This window comes from Nyctereutes procyonoides, unplaced genomic scaffold (assembly GCF_905146905.1).
Source record: "Nyctereutes procyonoides isolate TBG_1078 unplaced genomic scaffold, NYPRO_anot_genome, whole genome shotgun sequence".
NCBI classification, from domain to species: domain Eukaryota; kingdom Metazoa; phylum Chordata; class Mammalia; order Carnivora; family Canidae; genus Nyctereutes; species Nyctereutes procyonoides.
In genome coordinates this window covers 6,098,499-6,122,780 of record NW_026575029.1, presented here as the reverse complement: position 1 = coordinate 6,122,780, position 24,282 = coordinate 6,098,499, and the positions used below count along the sequence as shown (strand labels likewise).

The following is a 24,282-nucleotide window of genomic DNA, read 5'->3' as shown; positions in this document are numbered from 1 at the left end:
TCTTTTACCCACAGTAAAGGCCCTGACAAAGATCCCCAGTCTTTTTGGCATCAACCAGGTGCCTCCCCAAACCACTTCTCAAATCTAGCTCGGGGTGTCAAACGGAGGCTGTTGGAACAGATGATCTGGACAAAGGCAGGCAAAAGAATAGAAGATCTTTAAATCACACAGTGGAAGTGAGAAATGAATGGTCACTGGACCAGGTAATTGTGTTTAACATCTCCTAACAGAGTGTGTATAGACACTTTGGGAGCAACCACACTGTATCCTGCCCTAGTTGAGAAAGCTTTCAGAGCAAAGAATCAGCAGTGCATGCCTAGCCTTGGCTTATAAATATTTCTTCTTCAACTCTTTCTTCACCTACAAAGCCTCCCTCTGGGCTGAGCCACTTCCCATTCATATTCCAGAACAACATCTAACAGTGAAGTTACTAAGATCAGAGAAAAGCCAGGTAAAGAGCTGGGAACTGGTCACCACTAAGTGCAGGGTGATGGGGACTGGAGTGTCACACCGTGAGCATGTTCTGCCTCATTCTGTTAGCTACTTGAGCGTCTCCTTTAGTCAGCTTCTGAAAATGGCCCCATCTGTCTCACAGTGTGCTCTACCTCAGGCTTCTGCTACCCTTCCACGAGGATATCCCTGGTATTTGGTATTCTCACCAGGAAAAGACTCTTGGGTTGCACGTGATAGAAATTCCACTCAAAGGGTCTTAAGCTTTTAGAAAAGGAAAACTTATTAGCTTATATAACTGAAAAACTCAGAGATAGCAGCACCGAGGTGTTTAAACAATGGGAACAGTAACCTGGGTTAATTCATCTGTCAACTCTGCTTTATTCCACATTGGCCCCGTTCTCTGACGGTCTCTTCCTCAGAATGACCCCCAGCAGCGCTGGGTTTACATTGCACAGCATAATAACCCAGTGCAAGGAGACAGCCTTTATCAAATGGTTACATGAGGCCTGGGTCTGAGCCGGACCCTCATCGGCCTGAATTCTGTCCCCTGCCCAAAGAAAAATTGAGATTCTTTCACCAGAAGAAAGAGGTCGATGGATGCTGGATAGGCAGAAAAACAGATTCCACTCTAGGAATATTAATAGCTGCCCACAGCATTTAATTTTAGTGTAACCAGGGCATATACCCCTGTACTATTTCATATAGCTCATAGACTTCTGTACTCTCAGGAGGAACTCCTTTATTCTTTATCTTCTTTTCTCCCCAAGAATTATAGCCTTCTCACATGAGAACAAGAAAACCAGTGCTGAACCTCAATATGCTTTCCATGCCCCAGGTTGGCAAGGCCCTCTCCAGTTCTCCCTACATATTTTTTAATAAATTTATTTTTTATTGGTGTTCAATTTGCCAACATATAGAATAACACCCAGTGCTCATCCCATCAAGTGCCCCCCTCAGTGCCCGTCACCCAGTCACCCCCACCCCCCCACCTCCCTACATATTTTTATAAGCATCGTTGTTTTTACCTGGCATACCCCCTGAGAATCTCATTCAGTAGAGAGTTTTGTCATTGTAAATAGCTCCCCATATGGTAGCCCCACTATGCAAGCAGCGAAATGCAAAAGCTTGCCAGAGGCAATTTTACCTTTACAGCAACTCAAGATACTTATTAACAATACAGTTTCTTGGGGCGCCTGGTTAAAGCTCAGTCGGTTGAGCATCTGACTCTTGATCTCAGCTCAGGTCTTGATCCCTCAGGGTTGTGAGACCAAACCCCACGTTGGGCTCCACAGTGGGCATGGAGCTTCCTTAAAAAAAAAAAATTAACAAATAAATAAGTAGACAAGAGGATTTCTCCAAAATACGTTATCAGTTGTTACCATGTTCTCACTGTTCTAGTTAGAGTTTCTTTTGACATCTTTCATCCATGTATGGTCCTCCAGTGGATAGCTCCCGTGGGGGGTTCTTAAGGCATGGGACCCAAGCCCTCTCTTAGAGAGTAGGTGGTTGAGGACACAAAAATACTATCCTTTATGCAAGAATCGTGGCATGCCAAAATATGATGCCAGGAGTGTGATACATCTTACTTGTAAGTAGGTAGTTATTTTTTTGTCTCTCAGAAATATTATTTTGTGGGGATATGTCAGGAAGATGTACCTAGAACAGACTTTTTTTTTTTTTAAGTGGAGGCTGATGATAATGGAGAGGAAAAGCACAATTCAGTTGAGGTTATTCAGAAATCAGAAAGATAAAAACAGGTGGCGGGGGTGGGGGGCTAAAGAATACAAACAGAAGGTTCAGATTGCAAGAAGCAGTGGGAGTGCGCTAGCAGTAAAAACCAGAAGTGGAAAAATGAATGAAATGTTAATGTAAGCAGCAGGATGAGTGTGGTGAGTGAGCGGGGGCCATCTAAGTTTGGAGATTACCAAATGAAAATAAGGAAATGTTTGAAAATAGGTTCTTAAAAAGTTCTAGCCGGAAGATGGGACTATTGTCTTCTCCAAACACATATTAAGATAACATTTAAATAAAGAAGATGGAGAGTAACAGACTGGGAAGAAAGGGTGGGGAGAATGACTTTTGAAAAAGGAGAAGAAGTGGATATCATGGAAACACAAGCGTGGCACGCAGACTCTCAAAGGGTTAAGATATATTTTTCTGGTAGATCATGATCTGAGGGAAAAATTACTATGAATGTGAAACACTGGCTCCCACTTTCAGGGTGAGACTTGGGTTCGTCTGAACCCCTTTGCACAGAGTTTTTAGAGCAATGTAAATTGCCTTCAAGGAAAGAGAAGTCCAGCTTGTGCTCTCGGAAGCAAAGCACCCCAGTAGCTTCCCAAGCGCAAGGAACATGGGATTTCACCACTAGATTTGAATAAGCCTTAGAGGGAGAGAAAAGTGAGAGCCACGCTGGCTGGAGCTCGAAGTATTTTACAGCCAATGCCAGTCACTGCGACTTCAGGTTTCAGAAATGGGCAGTGCACAGGACCTCTTCAGAAACAGGTCTCCTTGTTAGACATTGTCTCTACCTCAAGAACCTTGGCGTTAATGGTGAGAGCTAGTCATAGTAGCCACAGGAAACAAATAGAACATTCTTGTCAAAAGAGTTAACCACTGTCAACAGTTTGGTGTGCCTATATAGGTCTCCTCCTTCATGAATGAGCATAGTACTGAGAGTTGGAGAAGGGTAAGAAAAGAAAACCAAGAGACTCTCTCCACTGTACCTTTAAGACATCATTTTGATCTGTTTCAATCTAATTATCTCTAGAAACTGAATCCATTCTTCCATTCCTTCATCAAATACATTACATTGTATTGCTGACTTGGTGCCAAGAAGTGTACTAGATATTGGGGACACAGTGGTGAACTCAGCTCTGAAGGAGCAGCATGAGCCATTGCCTGAGCTGCTGGCTGAAGGAATGGAGGGGAACGGCTGGGGGTCCAGGGAGTAGGGGGCTAGAGAGCAAGTCAGAGGTCTCCAGGTAGAGGAAACAATAATGATGAAAGGTTTTTGAAACCATGGTAAGGAGTTCTAACTACTCAGAAGGCAGTAGAGGCCAAATAAAGGACTTTTTTTAAACTAGAGAAGTGAAGTTATCAGACCTGATTTCTGCAAAATTACTTTGTCAGAAGTATAGAGGATGAATAGTTGGGACAAGACTGGAACCCAGGAAACCACACTGTTGTGGAGACCTCATCAAGAGGTGACCATGGTGGCCTGAAGGGCAGTTTCAGTGAAATGGAAAGAGAAAAACTCAATAAATATTTGGGGTGAAGAAAAGAAAACCTGGTAATTGATGGAGTGCAGAGAAAAAGGAAGGGAGAAGAGGAGTCAAGGATGACACTCAGGTTTCTGCTTTGAGAGACTGGATGGGTGGGTTGTAGAACCATTCATTGAAGTAGGAAATACAGAAGAAAACAGCATATTTAGAGAAGATTAGATATCTTGTGTTTTAGACCCACTAAGTTTTTAGATATTACCTTACATAATATCCAAATGGAAATATCTAGAAGGCAATTTGTAGATTTGAAGTGCTGAAGAATTATCAGCCTAGAGACATATGTGAACATAGACACCAAACCTACAAAGAGACCGCTGATGGACACACACACACACACACACACACACACACACAAACAAGAATAGTCAGAAACCTAAACATGATTCCAATTCAGTCATAAATAAATTTCATGCATATCACAGAACAGTGACTTTAAAAAGTAATGAAAGGTTTTATACACTTTGAAAATTCTGGAGTCTACAAATAAATTATTCCATCAGAATTTCTATCTCTACCTCTAACTTGGAATAGGGGAAGGGAGCTTCCAAATACTGTGGGGTAGGACAGTAGACATTAATTATCTTTTGAATAAAAAAAGAAAGAAAATTCATTAAAGGGAAATTTATGACTTTTTATCCAGTCATTAAATCAAGGCTTTGAAAAACAGGTTCAGGTATCCATAGCTACTTGAAAGAAGAAAGTGAGTTTTGACAAGCAGATCAAAGCCAGCATAGGGGTAACCTAGGGAAAGACCTGGCGTCAGAAGTTTTCATGTAAATCTGGCAAAATATGCATGGTCTAAATTTGCCGGAAACAACGTCAAGAATGATTTGAAGAATTCAAGGGAATAGGCAGGGTAGAAACATTAAAGCAAGACCAGAGGCTGGCAAGCTATGACCTCTTGGCCAAAGACTGTTTTTGTAAATAAAGTTTTATTGGAACACACTTATTCATTTCCATAATGTCCACAGCTGCTTTCATGCTATAAAGGTGGCATCGAACAGTTGCAACAGAGACGGCATGGCCCTTTGCATGCCTAAATCACTTACTATTTGGCCCTTTGCAAAGTAAGTTTGCCAACCACTGTTATAGTCCAGGGAAAGCATAAGGTAAAAAGAGAACATGTTTTAAAATAATAACTACAGCCATAATGTTCAGGATTGAGTGGTCAGAAGCACAAACTAAATTATCTGCTTTACATCAAAGAAATTGCAAAGGAAGAAAGGCCCTTTACTGATCTTCGAAGTTGTTTTTCATTAGGTTTTGAGCATTTCTGATCTAATCTTTAGATTTTTGATGATTAATTCTATTAGATATGATGTGTACACCAATATAAATTTAAACCAACCTAATATTCCCAATACTAAAAGGAAACTCAATGATTTTGAGAAGCTATTCCACAAAGACAATTTTACTACAGTCTACATTTGGACAAGTGGATAATCAACTTACTTGTACTAGATGGCCCCAGCTATATAAGTACAAAGAATGAAAAATGTTTTCCCAAGTTATAGAGAGCCGGATTCATAACCATCCGTCACTTGCTTGGGCAAGTTACTGATAAACTCTGCAGAAAAAATAACAAACCGTGTGTCCCTGCATCTTGGCTATTGAAAATGAGATTCTTTCTCTGATTGATGTTAGCAGAGAGGCTTGTAAAAATGCATTTCCAACTGATTAGTTCAGAAGGTGTCAATCTCATGCAGTTTTATGACCTGCAGACTACATGCCAGATCCACATTTGCTTTTTATAAACTAACAAAGATGAATGACTAAATTTGAGCATTCCTCTTTGGCAACTTGTACCATATATTGCCTAAAGGAAGATACCAGAGTAGTGTGGGGGAGGAGAGGAACGCGGGCATTTAACCTTTAATTTACAAGACTAATGGAGATAAAATACAATAATTGGAAGTACTTTCTCTAGTGTGTGTAGTCTCTATTTAGGTTGAAGAATGAATGTAAGGGAAAACCCTGCAGGAATATAAAATATTTGTGTTAAATGATTCTCCCAAGCATATACACACCCATTCAAAAGCCACGGAGTGAGAACTCTTAAATATATCATAAAACACATAATTAAGGATTCCTTATAGTCTCAATACATAATCATGAATTGTTATTGAAAGGATTTTATTTTTTTAATTGGTTTCCTTTGGTATTGGGGCAATAGTTCAATAGTCTTCTACTTTAAAAAGCTGAATCTTTAATAACTGCTTCAATTTCTTTGAAAGAGGTAGAAAAAATAGACAGTATATTGCATTATTATATCTTCGTGAAAAGTAAGCTTATAGCATAGTTTTATCTTCCTTCCAGAAATATGGAGAAATATTTAGACATTTTTGATCTTCATGGCCTTTTGGCTAAGAAAGTAGTATTTCGATAAATTTATATAAAGTTTCAAAGCTCAGTTTCATTTGATTTGCTTAAAACATGATTTAAAATTTTTACCAAAGGGATAAAACCACACTTTCAAATAATTAACACATTTTTTAAAAAAAAATAACAGACACCTACATAAAAATGTAATTATCATAAGGAAACAATATGTGGGAAGATCTGCCTATCAGAAATTCTGACTCATCATGGTAACAAAAAAATTAAAATATTAATGTAAAAGGGGTCCAACACCATAAATTTAATTCAAGTATTCATGTTTTAAGCTTGTTTTTCACAGCAAGGGGAAAAGTGTAGGGATTTTTAGTTACAGTCTCTAGATAAATTAAGTCTCTTTCAGTTTTAAGTGAGAGAAAATCTAACCCAAACAGGCGTAAGGAAGAAGATGATAGCTTGGCTTCCGCAACTGAAAAGCCAGGGACCTCAGATGTGGCTTGTTGCAAAAACCCTGAAGATGCCAAGATGACCTGTTGTTTTTCTCTCCAGTTCTGGGCTCTGCCCCTTGAATGGCTGTATTGGGAGACAGGTTCTCCTGTAGCAAGCAGCTGGATTGAGGTAGCAACCCCAAGCTCACAGCCTTACAGCTCCAAGCCTCAGGGGAAGAGGGAGGAGGAATCTCTGCAGACAGTACCTGCAATTCACTCCAGTTAGACAAGTTAGGTCGAATGGACATTCCTGAACCAAACATTCAGGGGGAAATGCACACAGACTCAGAGGTGGGGACGGATGGATACAGAAATGGAAATGTAGAGCTGTTGCCCAAAGAAGAAGTGAATGTTAGGAGAAATCATAGGTGTTCACTGCATTCTCCTTCAGGCGGGCGAAATGATTTAAGGACATTCATCCAGGACCCCTCACCTTTTGTTTGTGACCTTACCTGTGTTGTTGACCTACTTTTAGACTGGATAGCATAACTCAATTTAGTCTGTTTCCTTTTGTCTCAGTTTGCTGTCAGGTAATGAAGGGGCAAACTTATATTCTATTAATAAGAGTGGCCTAAAGCCAAAACAAATGGCTAGTGCAGTTTTCTCTTAAATAAAAGTTATTAAAAAAAAAAAACCCTTGTGTAAATAAAATATGTAGGCCAACTAGATATTTTCAACTGAGTTCCCAGAATAGGGTCACACTGATACTTGGGTTTGAAGATTTTAAAACCATTTGTCCGATCTCCCAAAAATGATTTGAAGTCCTCAGAAACTAATGTTTTTATTAATCTATACTGAGAAATGTCATTTGCCTGCCATTCAAAATTTATGTGTCAGCTGCCCAGGGAAAGAATGATCTTCAGGAATATTGTCACCAAATCATCATAACCTGACACTCTTGTCCACTAATGAGTTGGTTTATATGTTTCAAACAATATACGTAGGCCATTGAATGTGGTTTCCTTTTTTTTATAAGATTATATTTATTTATTCACGAGAGACGCAGAGAGCGAGAGAGAGGCAGAGACACAGGCAGAGGGAGAAGCAGGCTCCATGCAGGGAGCCTGATGCAGGACTTGATCCTGGGACTCCAGGATCACGCCCTGGGCCGAAGGCAGGCACTAAACCACTGAGCCACCCAGGGATCCCCCGAATGTGGTTTTCTTTTGATGTTCTGGAGGAGGCACCAGCAAACTCTTTCCGGTACACTTTTAAGGTCACCAGCACTTTCGGTCAAGTTTCTTGTGATAGGCTTCTTATCATTTCCAATATTATGGCTCACTTACATTTGCCACATTTTATTTATTTTAATTATTTTAGATTTTATTTATTTGAGAAAGAGAGAATACAAGCAGGGAGGAGAAGCAGACTCTACCCCTGCTGAGTGGGGAGCCCAATGCAAAGCTTGACCCTCCGACCATGACCTGAGCTGAAGGCAATCACCCAGCCCAGCCACCCAGGCACCTCCATTTGCCATTTTAAAGTTACACCTCCATTTTAGCAGAGGCATGCAAGGGACTCAGGATTCTATGTAAAATTTGAGAGATGCCTTAATTTTATTTGGAACACACTTTAACTTCCTCGGGAAAGCTATTTCCTTGAAAGGCGATTAGCTGATCTCAACCATTATAGGTTGATTTGTATTTGCTTCACTTCACAGACTTTCATTTTCTGACCCTTTCCCAAATTTTAGACCTTCACCCTACGCAGGTCCCAATCCATTGACAAGTAATGCTCATTATGTTAACTCCTATGCATTTTCTCTAAAATAGAGAAGGCTTCAGTAATTATTCTTAAAACGAATCTGTAGTCCTTCCTACGCTAATAGATTGTTTTAATCAGTCATTTTTTATTTCTTACTCAGAATCAGCCATCTCCAATCCAAACATTTACTCTGCGTGAAAGCGGCTGCAAGAATTGTATTAATATTTGATGTTTCCAAAAAGTGTGCCTCGTAGAAATTACTCTCAGATGGGGGGCGGGGGGTGGGGCGGCGATTCCTTGGATCTGAAAGAAAATGAACCAACAAACAAAACGTGTTGCTCAATCACCGATTAACAAGAGGAACTCTCTTACTGGCTTCCACTTCTCTCTGCAGATGGGCTCGTTGACTGTATGGATCCTGATTGCTGTTTACAGAGTTCCTGCCAAAACCAACCCTACTGCCGCGGATTGCCTGATCCTCAGGATGTCATCAGCCAAAGTTTACAGTCCCCCTCGCAGCAAGCTGCCAAATCCTTCTATGATCGAATCAGTTTTCTTATAGGATCTGATAGCACCCATGTCATACCTGGAGAAAGTCCTTTCAATAAAAGGTTAATGCATTTTTTTTCCTTACATAGATAGATTTGTAGTGATATTATCAACAGTTAAATGCACTTTATATGAACTGATGACTGTGAATTTGAGGAAAGTGCTTTTTCTTCTAATGCAGTTTTTCCTCTTTCGACAAATACCTCACCAAACTTCACATTTCAAGTATTTTTGACACAGTTCACATACTTTGTCAATTTCAGTACCTGAGCCGTAACAGGACATCCCATTAAGGAGTCAATAAATCTTCATTTAACTAGTTGATTTTGTTAGCACAGTTGGAAATGTTTCAAAAGACGCAGTGAAAAGACCCCAAAAGGCAAAACAGAAGTGAGCTTTTTTTTTTTTTTAGCTGAGCTCGCTAAATAATATAAATTATGAATTAATGTAATGGAACTGCTAACGGCATGGCAGTAAGATTGCATAAGCTGTTTGACTGGTGCTTTACAGAGCAGTAATGACCTGAAAATAAACCAGTAAGTGAAAGCAGGTGTCTTGTGTCTCACTGAGTAAAAGAAGATGATTTACACTAGAACTCCTGGCTCTGCAGTAATTTAACAGCATTAATGCAGTTAAACCCAGCAGTTGATTAAAAGTTGTTGCACAAATGTGCCTTATTGCCCCTTTAAATCTTGTTCTTCTTGGTCCCTGCAGATTTATGGATTGCCTTGGAATTAATTGGAAGGTATACTTTTCTTCATGTAAGCACCAGATATATGACTTATGAAAAAAGCACAATTTATAATTTTAAAAAATTCATCTCTAAATTATTGGTCTTGATAACTCTCCAAAAACCAGATTGCAACACATTAAAACCAGGGTAAACACCAGGCATTTAGAGAATGTGAATTACATTGAATTAAAAGGGACATTGTCTCGGGACTATTTCAGGTCTGTTTTTTGTGAATAGTGAGTGTGTGTGACAGTGTTATTTTATCCTTACGTTGAATTATCTCTAAATCATGATAATGTTGGCCTGAGAAGACAAATGTTCGTTTTAATTCTTCTACTTTTCCCACAGCCTTGCATCCGTCATCAGAGGCCAAGTACTAACTGCTGATGGAACTCCACTTATTGGAGTAAATGTCTCATTTTTCCATTACCCAGAATATGGATATACTATTACCCGCCAGGATGGAATGTGAGTCATTCCCACTGCACTCTCTCCGTTTGAAATATTTTCAGTATAAGAGCTAGGCATTCTTGTATCACCCATTATGTTTTATTATCCCTTTTAATATAGAACTGCAACAACTTTTAGACTCCAGAAATCTGTGACAGCTCATGTGGCAGAGACATAAAGTCACATGCCCATGTAGTTCTTTGAAAGTTGATTTCATTTGCCAAGATATGATAACATGGTTGTGGTTTTGTAGGAGAATTTTCTTTGTTTTAGAAGATTCATCGACATGTTTAGAAGTTACATTCTGTAACATCTGTCACTTAAGCTCAGATTGTTCTGAAAAAAATGAGTAGATGGGTAGATAGATAAAGCAAATTTGGGAAAATGTTAATAAATTGGTAAATCTAAGTAAAAGGTGTGTGGGTGTTTGTTGAATAATTATTTTAATAGGTTTGAAATTATATACAAGTTGGGAGAAAAGTTGGTTTTCTTCATAAAGCATGTTTGAGGAGCTGAGCAATGTTGGAAGCTGTATGGGATCCAGATAACTAGCTAAGTAATCTTGTTTTTTCTTAGGTTTGATTTGGTGGCAAATGGCGGTGCTTCTCTTACTTTGGTATTTGAACGCTCCCCATTCCTCACTCAGTATCATACCGTGTGGATTCCATGGAATGTCTTCTATGTGATGGATACCCTAGTCATGAAGAAGGAAGAGAATGACATTCCCAGCTGTGATCTGAGTGGATTTGTGAGGCCAAATCCCATCATCGTGTCTTCTCCTTTATCCACCTTTTTCAGATCTTCTCCTGAAGACAGCCCCATTATTCCCGAAACACAGGTAGAGTGTTCTAGCAGGCAGCACTTTTAAGGAAACATATTCAGTTTATATGGTTTCCAAAGAACCTTCAAGAAAGATTGCAAAATTCCAGCGCTATCCTTAGTAATTCTGTAGACTGAAACATAGAATATGGGGGGTACATATGCATGTGTGCATGTAAGAATAGGTCATACTGTCGTAGGATATCTAGTTATTCCTTAAAGATCTACTCAAAATACTTTACTTTTTGTTCAAACTACACTATATCTCTATATATTTATTAATCGTAGCCAGGGATCCCTGGGTGGCGCAGCGGTTTGGCGCCTGCCTTTGGCTCAGGGCGCGATCCTGGAGACCCGGGATCAAATCCCATATCGGGTTCCCGGTGCAGGGAGCCTGCTTCTCCCTCTGCCTATGTCTCTGCCTCTCTCTCTCTCTCTCTCTGTGACTATCATAAATAAATAAATTAAAATTAAAAAAAAAAATTATTAATCGTAGCCAAATGGAAAAACATCTTAAACTCAACAGGTAACAATGCTTTTGTTCATTCACTCAATCACTGGAAAAAGGTTTTGATACTGCTTGACATGGTTAACAAGCACTAGTATACATGGTCATTACTCTCAGTGATTTACTGTTTAATTATAAGTAAAAGTGTGTTTCAAAAAAGATAATTTTTAGCAACAAATGTTCATTAATTTTCTCAAGATATTTATTTTATCAAGAGAAGTTGGTATTATGTCTTAAGTTCTAATAATTTATAGTAAAGCCTATTCTCCTCCACGAAAAGAAAACTATATACCTTTTTTTTTTAAGAATAGCCATACTTTCACTATTCCTTTTATCTACTGAAAGATCTAGAGATCATTTTGCTTCCTCTTTGTTTCCAATTATAATTTTGAGGCCTTAAAGATAGAACGTTAGGTGCAATAATAATGGACTTTATTCATAAATAAGTAAAAATATGTAGTCTTTATTTTTTTTAAGTTTTATTTATTTATTCGAGAGACAGAGAGACGAGGGGGAGGGGCAAAGGGAGAAGAAGAGAGATTCTCAAGGTGACTCCCAGCTGAGCGTGGAGCGAGCTGTGGGACTCCATCCCACAACCTCAAGATCATGACATGAGCCAAAATCAAGAGTTGGTCACTTAACAAACCGAGCCACCTAGGTACCCCCAAAATATGTGGTCTTTAAAATAAAGCAGCAGAGGGATGCCTGGGAGGTTCAGTCGGTTACTTGTCTGCCTTTGGCTCAAGTCATGATCCCAGAATCCTGGGATCAAGCCTCTGCATCAGGTTCCATGCTCATTGGGGAGTCTGCTTCTCTTTCTCCCTCTGCCATAGCACCCCACGCCAATCATGCTCACTTTCTCTCAAAAAAGTAAAATCTTTTTAAAAAAATAAAATACAGCAGCACATAGCAGCTTGTCACATTTGTTCTTCTCTGCACTAGGCACTGTGAGAATGGAATGAAGCAGTAAGCCAATCAGGTGTAGTACTTGTTCTCAAGGAGCTTACCAGCTAATGGGGAGAGAGACAACAAATGTATAAATATATGTCAAGTTGTGAATAAGACTTATTTTTTAAATCTAAAACAGAGTTAATGGATGGAGGTATGATGATATAAAGTGTGGTCCAGGAAGATCTTTTTGACAAGTTGATATTTCAGTTGAAATTTTAAGAAAGCGAAAGAATAAACCCAAAGATAAAAGGGTATTCCAGTTAGCACAAGAAGCAAGTGCAGAAGCTCCAAGGGAAGAGAATGTTTGGCTTGTTCACAAAATGGCAAAGAGGCCAGCAGGTGTGTCATGAGTAAAGGGGTGACACGCAAATCAGTGAAGACCGTGGCAAGGAGAAGGACTTCCTACTTTTAGTAATTGGAAGCTGCTGGCAATTTTTAAGTAAAATAATAACAGTTACTGATTTCCTTCTTTTTTTAAAAGATTTTATGAATTCATCTGATGTGGGGGAGCAGGGTTAGAGGAGGGGGAAAGAATCTCAAGCAGACTCCTCGCTGAGCAAGGAGCCTGAGGCAGGGCTCCATCCCACAACCTGAGATCATGACCTGAGCCTAAACCAAGAGATGAACACTTAAGCAACTGAGCCACCCAGGTGCCCCTACTCATTTCCTTCTTAAAAGGATCACTACAGTTGCTACACTAAGAATGGTCTATATTAGGCAAATGTTGCAACAAAGGAGACCAGGTAGGAGAGAGTCTCAGTAGTAGGAGAGATGCTGGTGGCTTGGACAAAGGTAGTGGAGGTGGAAGTGGTAAGAAGTGGAGTCCAGGGGAGAAGATGGAAGTAAAATGTAAACTTGGGGTCATCAGTGATAAAGATAAACATCAAGCATAGGATGAGATCCCCTAGGGAGGAAGTGCAGCTAGAGGGCAGAGGAGATAAGCTGAGAAGGTCTAGGATAACAGATAAGAACTCTCACAGGCAAATGTAATGCAGAAGAGACATGTCAATGATTTACTGCATAACAGCCAAGCCAGCTTTGAGCTGAAGCTTTTGGAAATTCATTGTAATCTTATGCAACATAGTACTTCCTTCCCAGGGGCCATCTTGCAGTAACTCTGAATTTCTTAGCCAGTCCTTAAATAGATTTAACCTTGAAGCAGTGTCTGTCTGTCTGTCTATAGGTGGCAAATATTTAGCAAACTGAGTCATTGAAATGGATTTCAAGTTGTCAACAATTGTAGGAATACACGAAGGGTTTTTTTTTTCCCGGTCCCTCAAACAGTCTGCAAACATTTATTTATTTATTTATTTTTTTTTTTTTTTTTTTAAGATTTTATTTATTCATTCATGACAGTCACACAGAGAGAGACAGAGAGGCAGAGACACAGGCAGAGGGAGAAGCAGGCTCCATGCAGGGAGCCTGACATGGGATTCAACCCCGGGTCTCCAGGATTGCGCCCCGGGCCAAAGGCAGGCGCCAAACTGCTGCGCCACCCAGGGATCCCATCTGCAAACATTTAGTAGAAATTTACTGAGAGCCTATTATGTATGAGATACTCTACTAGATAAAAAAGAATAATAAGACATGGATTCCCACCATTCTAAATGTGATCAAGATTTAAAGGAAGAAGTCTGAGAGTTCAAAAGAGAGGTCTATTCCTAAAGAAGCCAGAAAAGCATCACTGAGGTTGGCCTTCAAAGTGGGGAAAGGATATTCCAGACTGAAGAAAATGTGTGAGCCACTACATGGTGGTAAAAACATATGATGTCATATTAAAACTGGTGAACTACTTAAACATAGGGCATATAAGAGAAAAGGTTAGGGCCAGATTATGAATGGCCCCAAATACCATACAATGGAGACCTTGAATTCTTTAGGCAATATGGAACCAGGGGGCCAATGGCATCTTTTCAGATTTCTCTAAAGCTAACTCAAGTGGCAAAATGTGTAATTGGTAGAAGACAGATAAATTAGTGAACTGACTAGTGTTCACCATATTTCCATACATATCCAGCACTGAGATGGGGAGGGTGCAACACTCACAGTGGTGGTGGAAGTGGAGGAGAGGAAACAGATCAGACCAAGATTTGGAAGGATGTACTTTTTCTTTAACAGAATATGTAACCTTATTTATTATAAAATATTTATCAACTTATCATAAAACAAAACAAAAACAACAAAATCAAAGAAAGCCTTTATTTTTTTATGTCATTATATTTTTAATTGTAGTTTCTAACTGAATATTCAATGGGCTGAAGAATGGGGCTTATAAATCACGCAGCTGGCAAAAAAATAAGCTTAATGGTTTATTTTTCCACTCTGGCTGGATTTACTTTCCCCACTAATGCAAAATAACATGGTCAAGTTAAATTACATAGGAGAAACACATGTTTTAATGAACAAAATTACAGATATTTGTTCCATGGAAGTAGGTTAATGATGACAAAGACAATAATCTGTTATTAAAATTGGGAATAACATGTAATATTTTATTAGAGAAGGAGCCCCTACCAGATGGCAGGGAGTATATATTTAATTAATGAAAGACTGTATTACATATAGAAAACCTATCAGAGGGATCCCTGGGTGGCGCAGCGGTTTGGCGCCTGCCTTTGGCCCAGGGCGCGATCCTGGAGACCCGGGATCGAATCCCACGTCAGGCTCCCGGTGCATGGAGCCTGCTTCTCCCTCTGCCTGTGTCTCTGCCTCTCTCTCTCTCTCTCTCTCTCTCTCTCTCTCTCTCTCTGTGACTATCATAAATAAATAAATAAATAAATAAATAAATAAATAAATAAATAAATAAATAAAAAAGAAAACCTATCAGATTTGTGAGAATTCATTTTGAAAACAAATTAAGAGGAAACAAATTATATGCCTTAGGGTTCCATCACTTACATTTTCAGGGCCATTCAAGAGTCACGGAATCCATTTTTCAAGCGAACCCACTGATATTTCACCCCAATGATGGAAGAACAATGAGTTGTATTTAGATTATTCACCCTGTAGCCTACAGCCACACAAAAGTGCTGTCAATCTTAAATGTAATGTTCTCCCCGAGTCTAACAGCTCTAGAAAGTTTCTATATGTCCATAAACTGTTTTGCTTGAGACAGTGTATGGCTGAAATCAATGGGCATGTTTGATAAGAAACCCCACTCCCTGTGGTAAATAGGTGCTGTGAGAGCAGAACAATGTCTTCTTACTCCACTGTACTGCATTGCATCACTCTTGATGCCAACATTGGCTCACAGGCCAGAATGGAGGTTTCCTCAACCCATTCTTGTGTCCTACTTACTTAAACTGACCACTACAACCTCACTATCGTGGGTTCTACTTAAGTCATTATAATTTGGAGATGACAGATAGGCATCAATCCTAACTGTTCTGTGCCAGAGGAGCTTGATCCTGCTGACCACTGGATCGCTATGCTATGATTTTTCTAACACAATAAGTGATCCTTTATGTCTGAAGAATGAATCTCAACAGGGCAACATGAGGAAATCTTTGAGAATGTTATTGAATTCTTAGAAGACAAAACAGTGACTTCCTGATGCAGATTCTTGAGTAGAGATAGCCTTGCACTTTGCAGTATATGTATTGTAGTAAACCTATCAAGAGCTACCATTGTTAACCCAACTAGTAGGAGCTTGGTTATTAGCATCTGCACTGTCTAGAAAGATCTTATACACCACATAAAATATATTTTTCAAAATAAGTAATGTTTTGGCATAATATACTTGGTGTATGTCAGTATAAATTTTTTGGCATTTGTTGACCTGGTCACATTGATGGATAAATTGTGGGGCTAAGAATATGATTTTTAAAAATCTATAAAGGAGATTGTTCTTAGGCAGACCATTATTTTAACTTTTTACAGTCCAGCTTCAATTCAGAAAGTGTGCATTGAGTGTCTTGCATGTGTGTTCAATAACACACTAGTTGTTCTCCCAGGGAGGATTTATGCAGCTCTGAAATATTACTGCATCTACCATCATATCAAAAATCAGTGGTGAGTCCTAGCTCAGTGTTTAACTAATTATGACAAATATGCTGTTGTTCTGTTGCCTTTCAACATGGATACAGAATTCACTATGATTTAATCCAAATGAATTGGTCTTTTTTGTTAATCACTCCCATCTTTCTAGGCTGTGACCAGTCAGCTGCCAAGGCCATAGGCAAGGGCTTAATCCCTAAATGAGCCAGCTGGTGTAGGCCAGATCTTTGGCCTGGACCACATCCCTGCTCTGAACTAACCATCTTAGAAATGTCTGCTTTCATTCTCCAGGGCGACAGGGGTGAAAGATGGGTTAGCGAGAATCGGCTGTGACTATGAGCCAACAAGTCAGTGCATGTCAGCCTGATGGAGCAGTCACTGTGTCTCCTGTATGAGGAGTAGCACCTGAGGTGTGATTAACTCAGAATGAATGACAAGAAGCTTTTAGGAGGAAAAAAATTAGGCTGGCAGCAGAGTTATTTTTAATTATTGAATAAAGTAACCGCTCAGATGTGTATTTGGGATTAGTGACTCTTTGGTGTCTTATTTTAGTTGCAATATTCAGTTCTTTTAAATCTGTTTTACCTAATAGCTAGTTATCTGTGATCACAGTTTGAAGTTTCCGCTTTATTCAAACCTAGGTACTCCATGAAGAAACTACAATTCCGGGAACAGATTTGAAACTTTCCTACCTGAGCTCCAGAGCTGCAGGATATAAGTCAGTTCTTAAGATCACCATGACCCAGTCTGTCATACCATTTAATTTAATGAAGGTTCACCTCATGGTGGCTGTGGTAGGAAGACTGTTTCAGAAGTGGTTTCCTGCCTCGCCAAACCTGGCCTATACTTTTATATGGGATAAAACAGATGCATATAACCAGAAGGTCTATGGTCTATCGGAAGCTGTTGGTAAGTTCTATACTGGTCTATTCTGCATCCAGAAAAAATTGTCTTGAAGTCAGAACTAACATGAAATTGATTGTCACCATGGAAATCTGTGGACAAACAGAGAGGAAAGCAGTAAGGTTGGCGTTGGGGAGTTATAAGCTGGTTGATTGAGACCTACCATGGGACAAGGGAATATATTCCATATGATGAGAAGCAAATATCCCTTCTTTTCTGGCTGAAATTATATCTTCCAAAATGTTCTGAATGAGATTCCAGGTTGTCCTATCCTTTCCTTCATGTTCTTTTTCCTTACTATTCTCCTTCCTTCTTGCATTTGTTTTTTGTTCTTTCTAACTTTAATCTCCTTAGTTTTCCTTATCCTTTTTTTATGTTTTCTGTATCTAACAATTAGGGTAGTTTCATAATGATATTTAAAAGGATCCAGACAATATTTATGTCCAAAAATTATTTCAGCTCTTTTGAGCAGGAGTCAACTCAGTGGACTGACATTCTTAAAACATCAGTTAAGCCCGTTATTTCACTGAGTGATGGCACAGTGAGATCGAAGATTGGCATGTTGAGATACATACGCTAGAGCTTCATGATCAGGCCAAGAACAGCAAAAACTAATCCTTTTTGGTTCCATTAGGTTTCACCTGAGAATATCATAGACATTTTATTCTGAAATTAATATAAACTTGGGCTTGAATTCATTCAGATCAGTCAGATAATTGCCACTTCTCCCTTTACTTTGTTCTAAATCTTAAAACCCATGTTTCATTGTGACTGGGACCCTTTTCATTTGTGATTTGTTCACAGTCATTTACTGCTCGTGTTTTCGTTCAGTCCTGATAGTAACATGTGAACATAATGTTGTAATCAGACTGTCTTCTTTGCTGAATTGAACCTTACTTATCGTAAATATTTTCCACAATTTAATACTCTTGGAAACTAAACAGTTCTAATTATTCAGATAACAAATATTATTTTGGTTACCATCTGATCACCACCTGAGGCTGATTTATCTGATCTAATTACTTAACCAGGTGCCCAATCTGGTCTTCATTTTGTGCTGTGAACCCCTTGTGAAAAAGTGGTGTGAGGGAAAAAATACTAGTTTCCCATGAAATCAACAGAAAAATAATATTGAAGATTGTTTCATTGAAAAACACCTTTTATGTGGTCAGATCTTCTCATAGAAAAGTAAACTACACATAAACGAGTGGAAATATAGTCTTAGAATACAATTGTGGAAAAAAAGCAGTTTTATCAAAATGATAGAATAAATTGCATTTCTGCCTGTGGTTGAGAAATTGAACTGTAATTTCTCTTGATTCCAGTGTCAGTTGGATATGAATACGAGTCGTGTCTGGACTTGACTCTGTGGGAAAAGAGGACTGCCATTTTGCAAGGCTATGAATTAGATGCTTCCAACATGGGTGGTTGGACATTAGATAAACATCATGTGTTGGATGTTCAGAATGGTAAGATCTTGTTCACACTTAATATCACTTACCTTCAAATTGATTCAGTTGTGGCAACATTTTATCCTAAGCATGCTGTAGGATTAGAATTAGTAGAAAAAAATAAAGCTATATCTTTTAAAGACTATAGAAGTCTGAAGTGAGAACTACCTAATATTCTTCTTGTGGCCTTTGAATCATTCATAAATCCATCACCAAAATACTTCTCCCATTTAAATTATTTTGGTGATGGATTATAAAGTACTCTATGTGATAGTCTTCACCACAGATTCATCTAGGAGTATCTAATTCTATAGTAAGTCCATGATTTGATCCAGAGTGCTTTAGGAAGATTTATCAAAAGTAGAGGGAGGGGAACTTTTTTGAAAGTAAAGAAAAAAAAATCCATGTAACTTTACCAAAATATTTATAGCAGATCTTAATCTTTAAGTGGCTAGTCTATTCTAGCATGTAGATTTTTTTCAGTTCTTCTTAGATTGTGAGAAAAAAATTGTTCTTCTGCACAAATTGAGTTAGATATACTCTCACCTGATTTTTTAAATATTAGGAAAAAATAAATGAATAATCTGAGAAAAAAACAAGAATTTAGAGTAATTATTTATAGTAAACCTTATACTATAAATGAATATGCTCTGAAAGTGCATATTTTGGATCTCACAGACATAAATTATTTTATAAAATTTGACATGCTTAAATCTCATAAGGAATATTATTTATTTTAAACAAGCTGTTCTCCTCACTGTGTGTCTAACATTGTGCCCATGTGCTGGCTACATCTTAGATCATCTATAGGTACTTTTCTAGAAAAGCAAAACCTTAAGGTGACTTACTACTCTAGCCACCTGTCCTAAACCATATCATGCTAGTAACTCTCTACACTCCCTTTCCAAATAGCCAGAGAAGGATATTTCACAGTCTTGGCAAATCATCTAGCTTTGACTTTGCAAAGGTTTTTGGAAGGTTCAGAATTTTGAATGGATCATGTCATACAGCTAAATGTTTATGAGTAATGGTCACTTTTTCAGATTAATGTCACTTTCATATTTGTTCCTTTTTATTTGAAAAAAATGTTGGAACTGGAAAGGGTGCATTTTAAACTTTCATTTTTTAAATATATTTTATTCATTTATTCATGAGAGACACAGAGAGAGAGGCAGAGACACAGGCAGAGGGAGAAGCAGGCTCCATCCAGGGAGCCTGATGTGGGACTCAATCCCAAGTCTCCAGGGTCACGGCCTGGGCCGAAGGGAGGCACTAAACTGCTGGGCCACCCGGGCATCCCCATTTTAAACTTTCAAATGTACTAAATCTAAGTTGTGTCCAACCCAGTACTTGAGAATGCCAGTGCCTTCCCTCTAAAAGAAAATAGTACTGAGCAAATCAGTAGTAAGAGGAAAAACAAAACAGAAAAACCCTCCATACCTTTCCCGCTTTACAGCAGTGTGGAGCTCTGTCCCTGTTCCAACTGTATCCTGGACATCAGATTGCCATTCACTTAGCACCCCAGAAGGCTGGGAGCAGAGCCGATAGCTAGTGCCATGTGCATCACGCGCTTTGGAGAAATGAGGCATCCAACCATGAAGGATGCTCCGTATGTTATCCCTAATCGTCCGAGGTGTCTGAAGCAGTGGTATTTCGGTCTGTCATGCTAGTAACACAAGGCTTAGTTGTAGTCTTTCAAAATGCAAGCCACGTGCCAAATGTGCTCATGGCTGCTCTTGATTAAGTTATGTGAAATTGGAGTGCCTGGGTGGCTCAGTGGGTTAAGAGTCTGCCTTTGGCTCAGGTCATGATCCCAGGGTCCTGGGATCAGTCCCTGCTGAGTGGGGAGCCTGCTTCTCCCTCTCCTCCTCGCTGCTCATGCTTTCTCTCACTGTCTCTCTCTCTCATATACATAAAATCTTTTAAAAAGTTATGTGAAATTATATTTCACACAATTTGACATATTGCTAGATTCCTTCAGAAGTTCTTTATAACAAAATTGAAGGGTCTTCTCCAGGAGCATATTATTATCATGAGCATATAGGTTAAAGTTCATAACTGATTAGCCCCAGCATTTCACCAAGAGGTTATGAACCAGTAGGGGGTCTACAAGCAAAAAACTTCAAGAAAGCCCATACCATAAAGCCCATATCATAACAATGTTGAATTATACCATTATGATCCCCAACACTGAGTACAGTATTCAGGTGGATTTGAAAAATTTGTAGGTATTTTATATATATATATATATATATATATATATATATATATAATAAAAAAACACACACACATGCTTTCTCTACCAGAATAATATATAGTTCACTTTCATTAAAAGATCAGTAAAAACTGGGCTACCCAAAATTCTGTTCTCCAAAAAAAAAATGCTATAAATTATAAAATATATAGTGTTTTAAAAACCGAGGTAACCTAATTCACAGGGAAAACTGATTGTGATTTCAAATTGTATCTGAAAACAATTTGACAAGTAGTGGCTTCTCAAAGTGACATGTGTCTAATTGAATAAGCAAAGTGATTTGTAATCATGACAAGGTAGATGAGCTATGAAATGTATTAAAAAAGAAGAGAAGGCCAAATGAAGACAGTGACAGGTGTTTGCAGACCTGGAATGTGGAAGTAAATATTCTAATCTTCATCTTTTCTGTCATAATAGAGGAGAATCATGAAGGACCAGTCGTTTAAAGTAATGACTGAATAAATCAGTCTCAGCAGAGCACTAGGCTGGCTTGTAGGATTCTTCCAGTGAAACTTACAGACCTGGCTCTACAGGAAAATATAGTTCCCTAATTGTCAAATAATGTAACCACAGAAAGAAGAATCTGTTTGATATCATTAATGTATTCTTTGAATATTCAAGGCAAAGGGCTTTTCACATGTTGTGAGAATCCAGGCTTATTTGGGTTATTTTTCCTTAAATTTCAATAAACCTTTTTTATCTTTCCTGATATCTTCTTGTAAATTTTCTGTGATTATTACATCACTCAAAAAGCATTTAAAAAGGAATCATAGAATCCACCTAAAAATGTGCTGTGCTATAAGAGGAACATAATTATTCTGATCTCTTCTTCACTTTAAAATTATCCCAAAGTGGGAGGAAAAAACACTTTCCTGGGTTTCCTGTTTGTACTTTCATGCGCTGATTCTTTTAACAGTATATCTGTGAAAAAGTATAACGATTGGCTTAAAGAACTGCTTTGAAGTAGAAAACATTCAATAGGTATATAATACGTACAACTCCAAAGTCAAAGCAGCAGGTGGTTTATATAGATAATGACTCTGAGGAGTGTCATGAAATATGGATGGGACAATCACAGCTGACCATCCAGTGTACCTCAGACCAAATGAAACCATTGATCTGCTCAATATAATAATGGCAAATGAATAAAATTAGAATTGCAACTCCTACCTAGTTTCTAACTATGAAAACATATAATATTCATTGGGATTTTTTTTCTCAGCCTTTCATTGAAGATCATAATGGAGCAGACTGGCATTTTGTCTTAAAATTATTGGCACTTTCAGGGATCCCTGGGTGGCGCAGCGGTTTGGCGCCTGCCTTTGGCCCAGGGCGCGATCCTGGAGACCCGGGATCGAATCCCACGTCGGGCTCCCGGTGCATGGAGCCTGCTTCTCCCTCTGCCTGTGTCTCTGCCCCTCTCTCTCTCTCTCTCTCTCTGTGTGACTATCATAAATAAATAAATAATTAATTAAAAAAAAACTTTTAAAATTATTGGCACTTTCATGCCTTAAAGCATAATTCTCTTTAAATAATTAATTGCCCTTCCATAACAGTTTTGTTATGTTTGGAATTTTGAATAATTGTGTGTGTGTACATCCTCATGTCAGATAAGATTATAACCAAGAAAAATGTTCTTTGACAGGATAGTAGGATGTAAGGGGTTTAATATTTATTTTCTAATTTTATTTTCCATAAAGTAGTTTTCACATTTTCAAGATTAGTGATAAACTCGTAAGGGAGAAATTCATATTTGTGGCACACATACTTATGGATTGGATTAATGTATTTTAGCCACATTTAGCAATTAAGGAAACTTGTTATCCCCTAAAGAATATGTAGAGCATGGTTCTCAAACTTGGTTGCACATTAGGGTCATCTGGAGACTTTTTTTTTTTTTTTTTTTTTTTTTTTTTTTTTATTTGAGAGAGAGAGAGAGAGCACACAAGCGGCGGGAAGGAGCAGAGGGAGAAGGAGAAGTAGACTCCCTGCTGAGCAGGGAGCCAGACAGAGGCTTGATCCAGGGCATCAGGATCAGGACCCGAGCCACCCAAGTGCCCTATCTGGAGAGTTTTTTTTTTTTTTTTTTTTTTTACAAGTCTGTCCCCCAGACCAATTAAGTCAGAATCTTTCAGGATAAGATCCAAGCATTACTATTTTTTTACAGCTCCACCAGTCAATTACAATGTGTAACCAAGTTTGAGAATTACCGATATTGACAATTTGGGCTCTTAATTTTTCTGGTTATTCCTTCCCTTACATTCATAACAGACAGCATTTTTGGCATATCCTTTGTATTTTGCCAAATAACATTTTACACCAGGTAAATGAATAGAGTTAGAGTTCTTGTTCTTTCCAAGAGAATTTGAAGTAAGTTTTTCCAGGCTGTATCTACAAAGCACTGAATTTTAGTTAAATCTAGAGCAAACATATTTACTTTTCATCTTTCTACCTTTTAATCACAAGAAAAATGCATTTTATGTCTTCTAGGTATACTGTACAAGGGAAATGGGGAAAACCAATTCATCTCCCAACAGCCTCCTGTTGTCAGTAGCATCATGGGCAACGGCCGAAGGCGCAGCATCTCATGCCCAAGTTGCAATGGCCAGGCTGATGGTAATAAACTGCTGGCCCCCGTTGCATTAGCTTGCGGGATCGATGGCAGTCTATATGTAGGGGATTTCAACTATGTTCGGCGAATATTCCCTTCTGGAAACGTAACGAGTGTTTTAGAACTAAGGTATGTCTTTCCTTAATTTGGGCTTTTTTTTTTTTTTTTAAGATTTTATTTTTAAGTAATCTCTGCACCCAACATGGGGCTCAAACTTACAACCCCAAGATCAAGAGTTGCATGCTCTACCAACTGAGCCATCCAGGCACTCCCTTAATTTGGGATTTTTACCGAAGCTAAGCATGTCTTTATTAAAAGAGTTCAGTCTTTATGTAACATTTAGTCTAATGTAACATTTTATTTATGTAAGTATAATTCCCAGTGTTTAAAATTCTCCCTGAAAAGAGATTAGATTCTTGGTTAAAGTTGGGAAAAGCACAATACATATACGCTGTACCATAAATATATAAAAGAATCTATAGTCAGCCAACATACACAATGTCACTGATTCCAGGGCAATTTCTCTGCTCCAGTAGGCCAGAACTATGATTTTTAAATACCTTTAGTTGTCTTAAAATTGCCTCATGATATAGGTTGTTATTCTTTTATTGCATATTGGTTGAAATTAAGAGATAAAATATTTCCCTACAATATCCAGACATAATAGTAAATGAACTAAGGCTATAACTTTCCATTAGAATATTGGATCTTCAAGTTGGGGTTATCCATTAGCCATAATACCAATAGTTAAAGTAACAAATTGTTGCTTTGCTTTGTTCATTTAAGTGCAATTA

General features: G+C 38.4%; 1 protein-coding gene across 2 annotated transcripts in view; it reads left to right on the top strand.

Annotated features, from left to right (window-relative positions):
* The window catches only part of TENM3 (teneurin transmembrane protein 3), a 339,277-nt gene that overhangs the window by 264,229 nt on the left and 50,766 nt on the right, over positions 1-24,282 (top strand). For both annotated transcript variants that reach the window (XM_055315712.1, XM_055315711.1), the window contains 6 exons: positions 8,658-8,874; positions 9,894-10,013; positions 10,572-10,833; positions 16,911-17,178; positions 18,498-18,641; positions 23,368-23,617. In XM_055315712.1, coding sequence (XP_055171687.1) covers positions 8,658-8,874; positions 9,894-10,013; positions 10,572-10,833; positions 16,911-17,178; positions 18,498-18,641; positions 23,368-23,617 — 1,261 coding nt within the window. The remainder of the gene's footprint in view (positions 1-8,657; positions 8,875-9,893; positions 10,014-10,571; positions 10,834-16,910; positions 17,179-18,497; positions 18,642-23,367; positions 23,618-24,282) is intronic.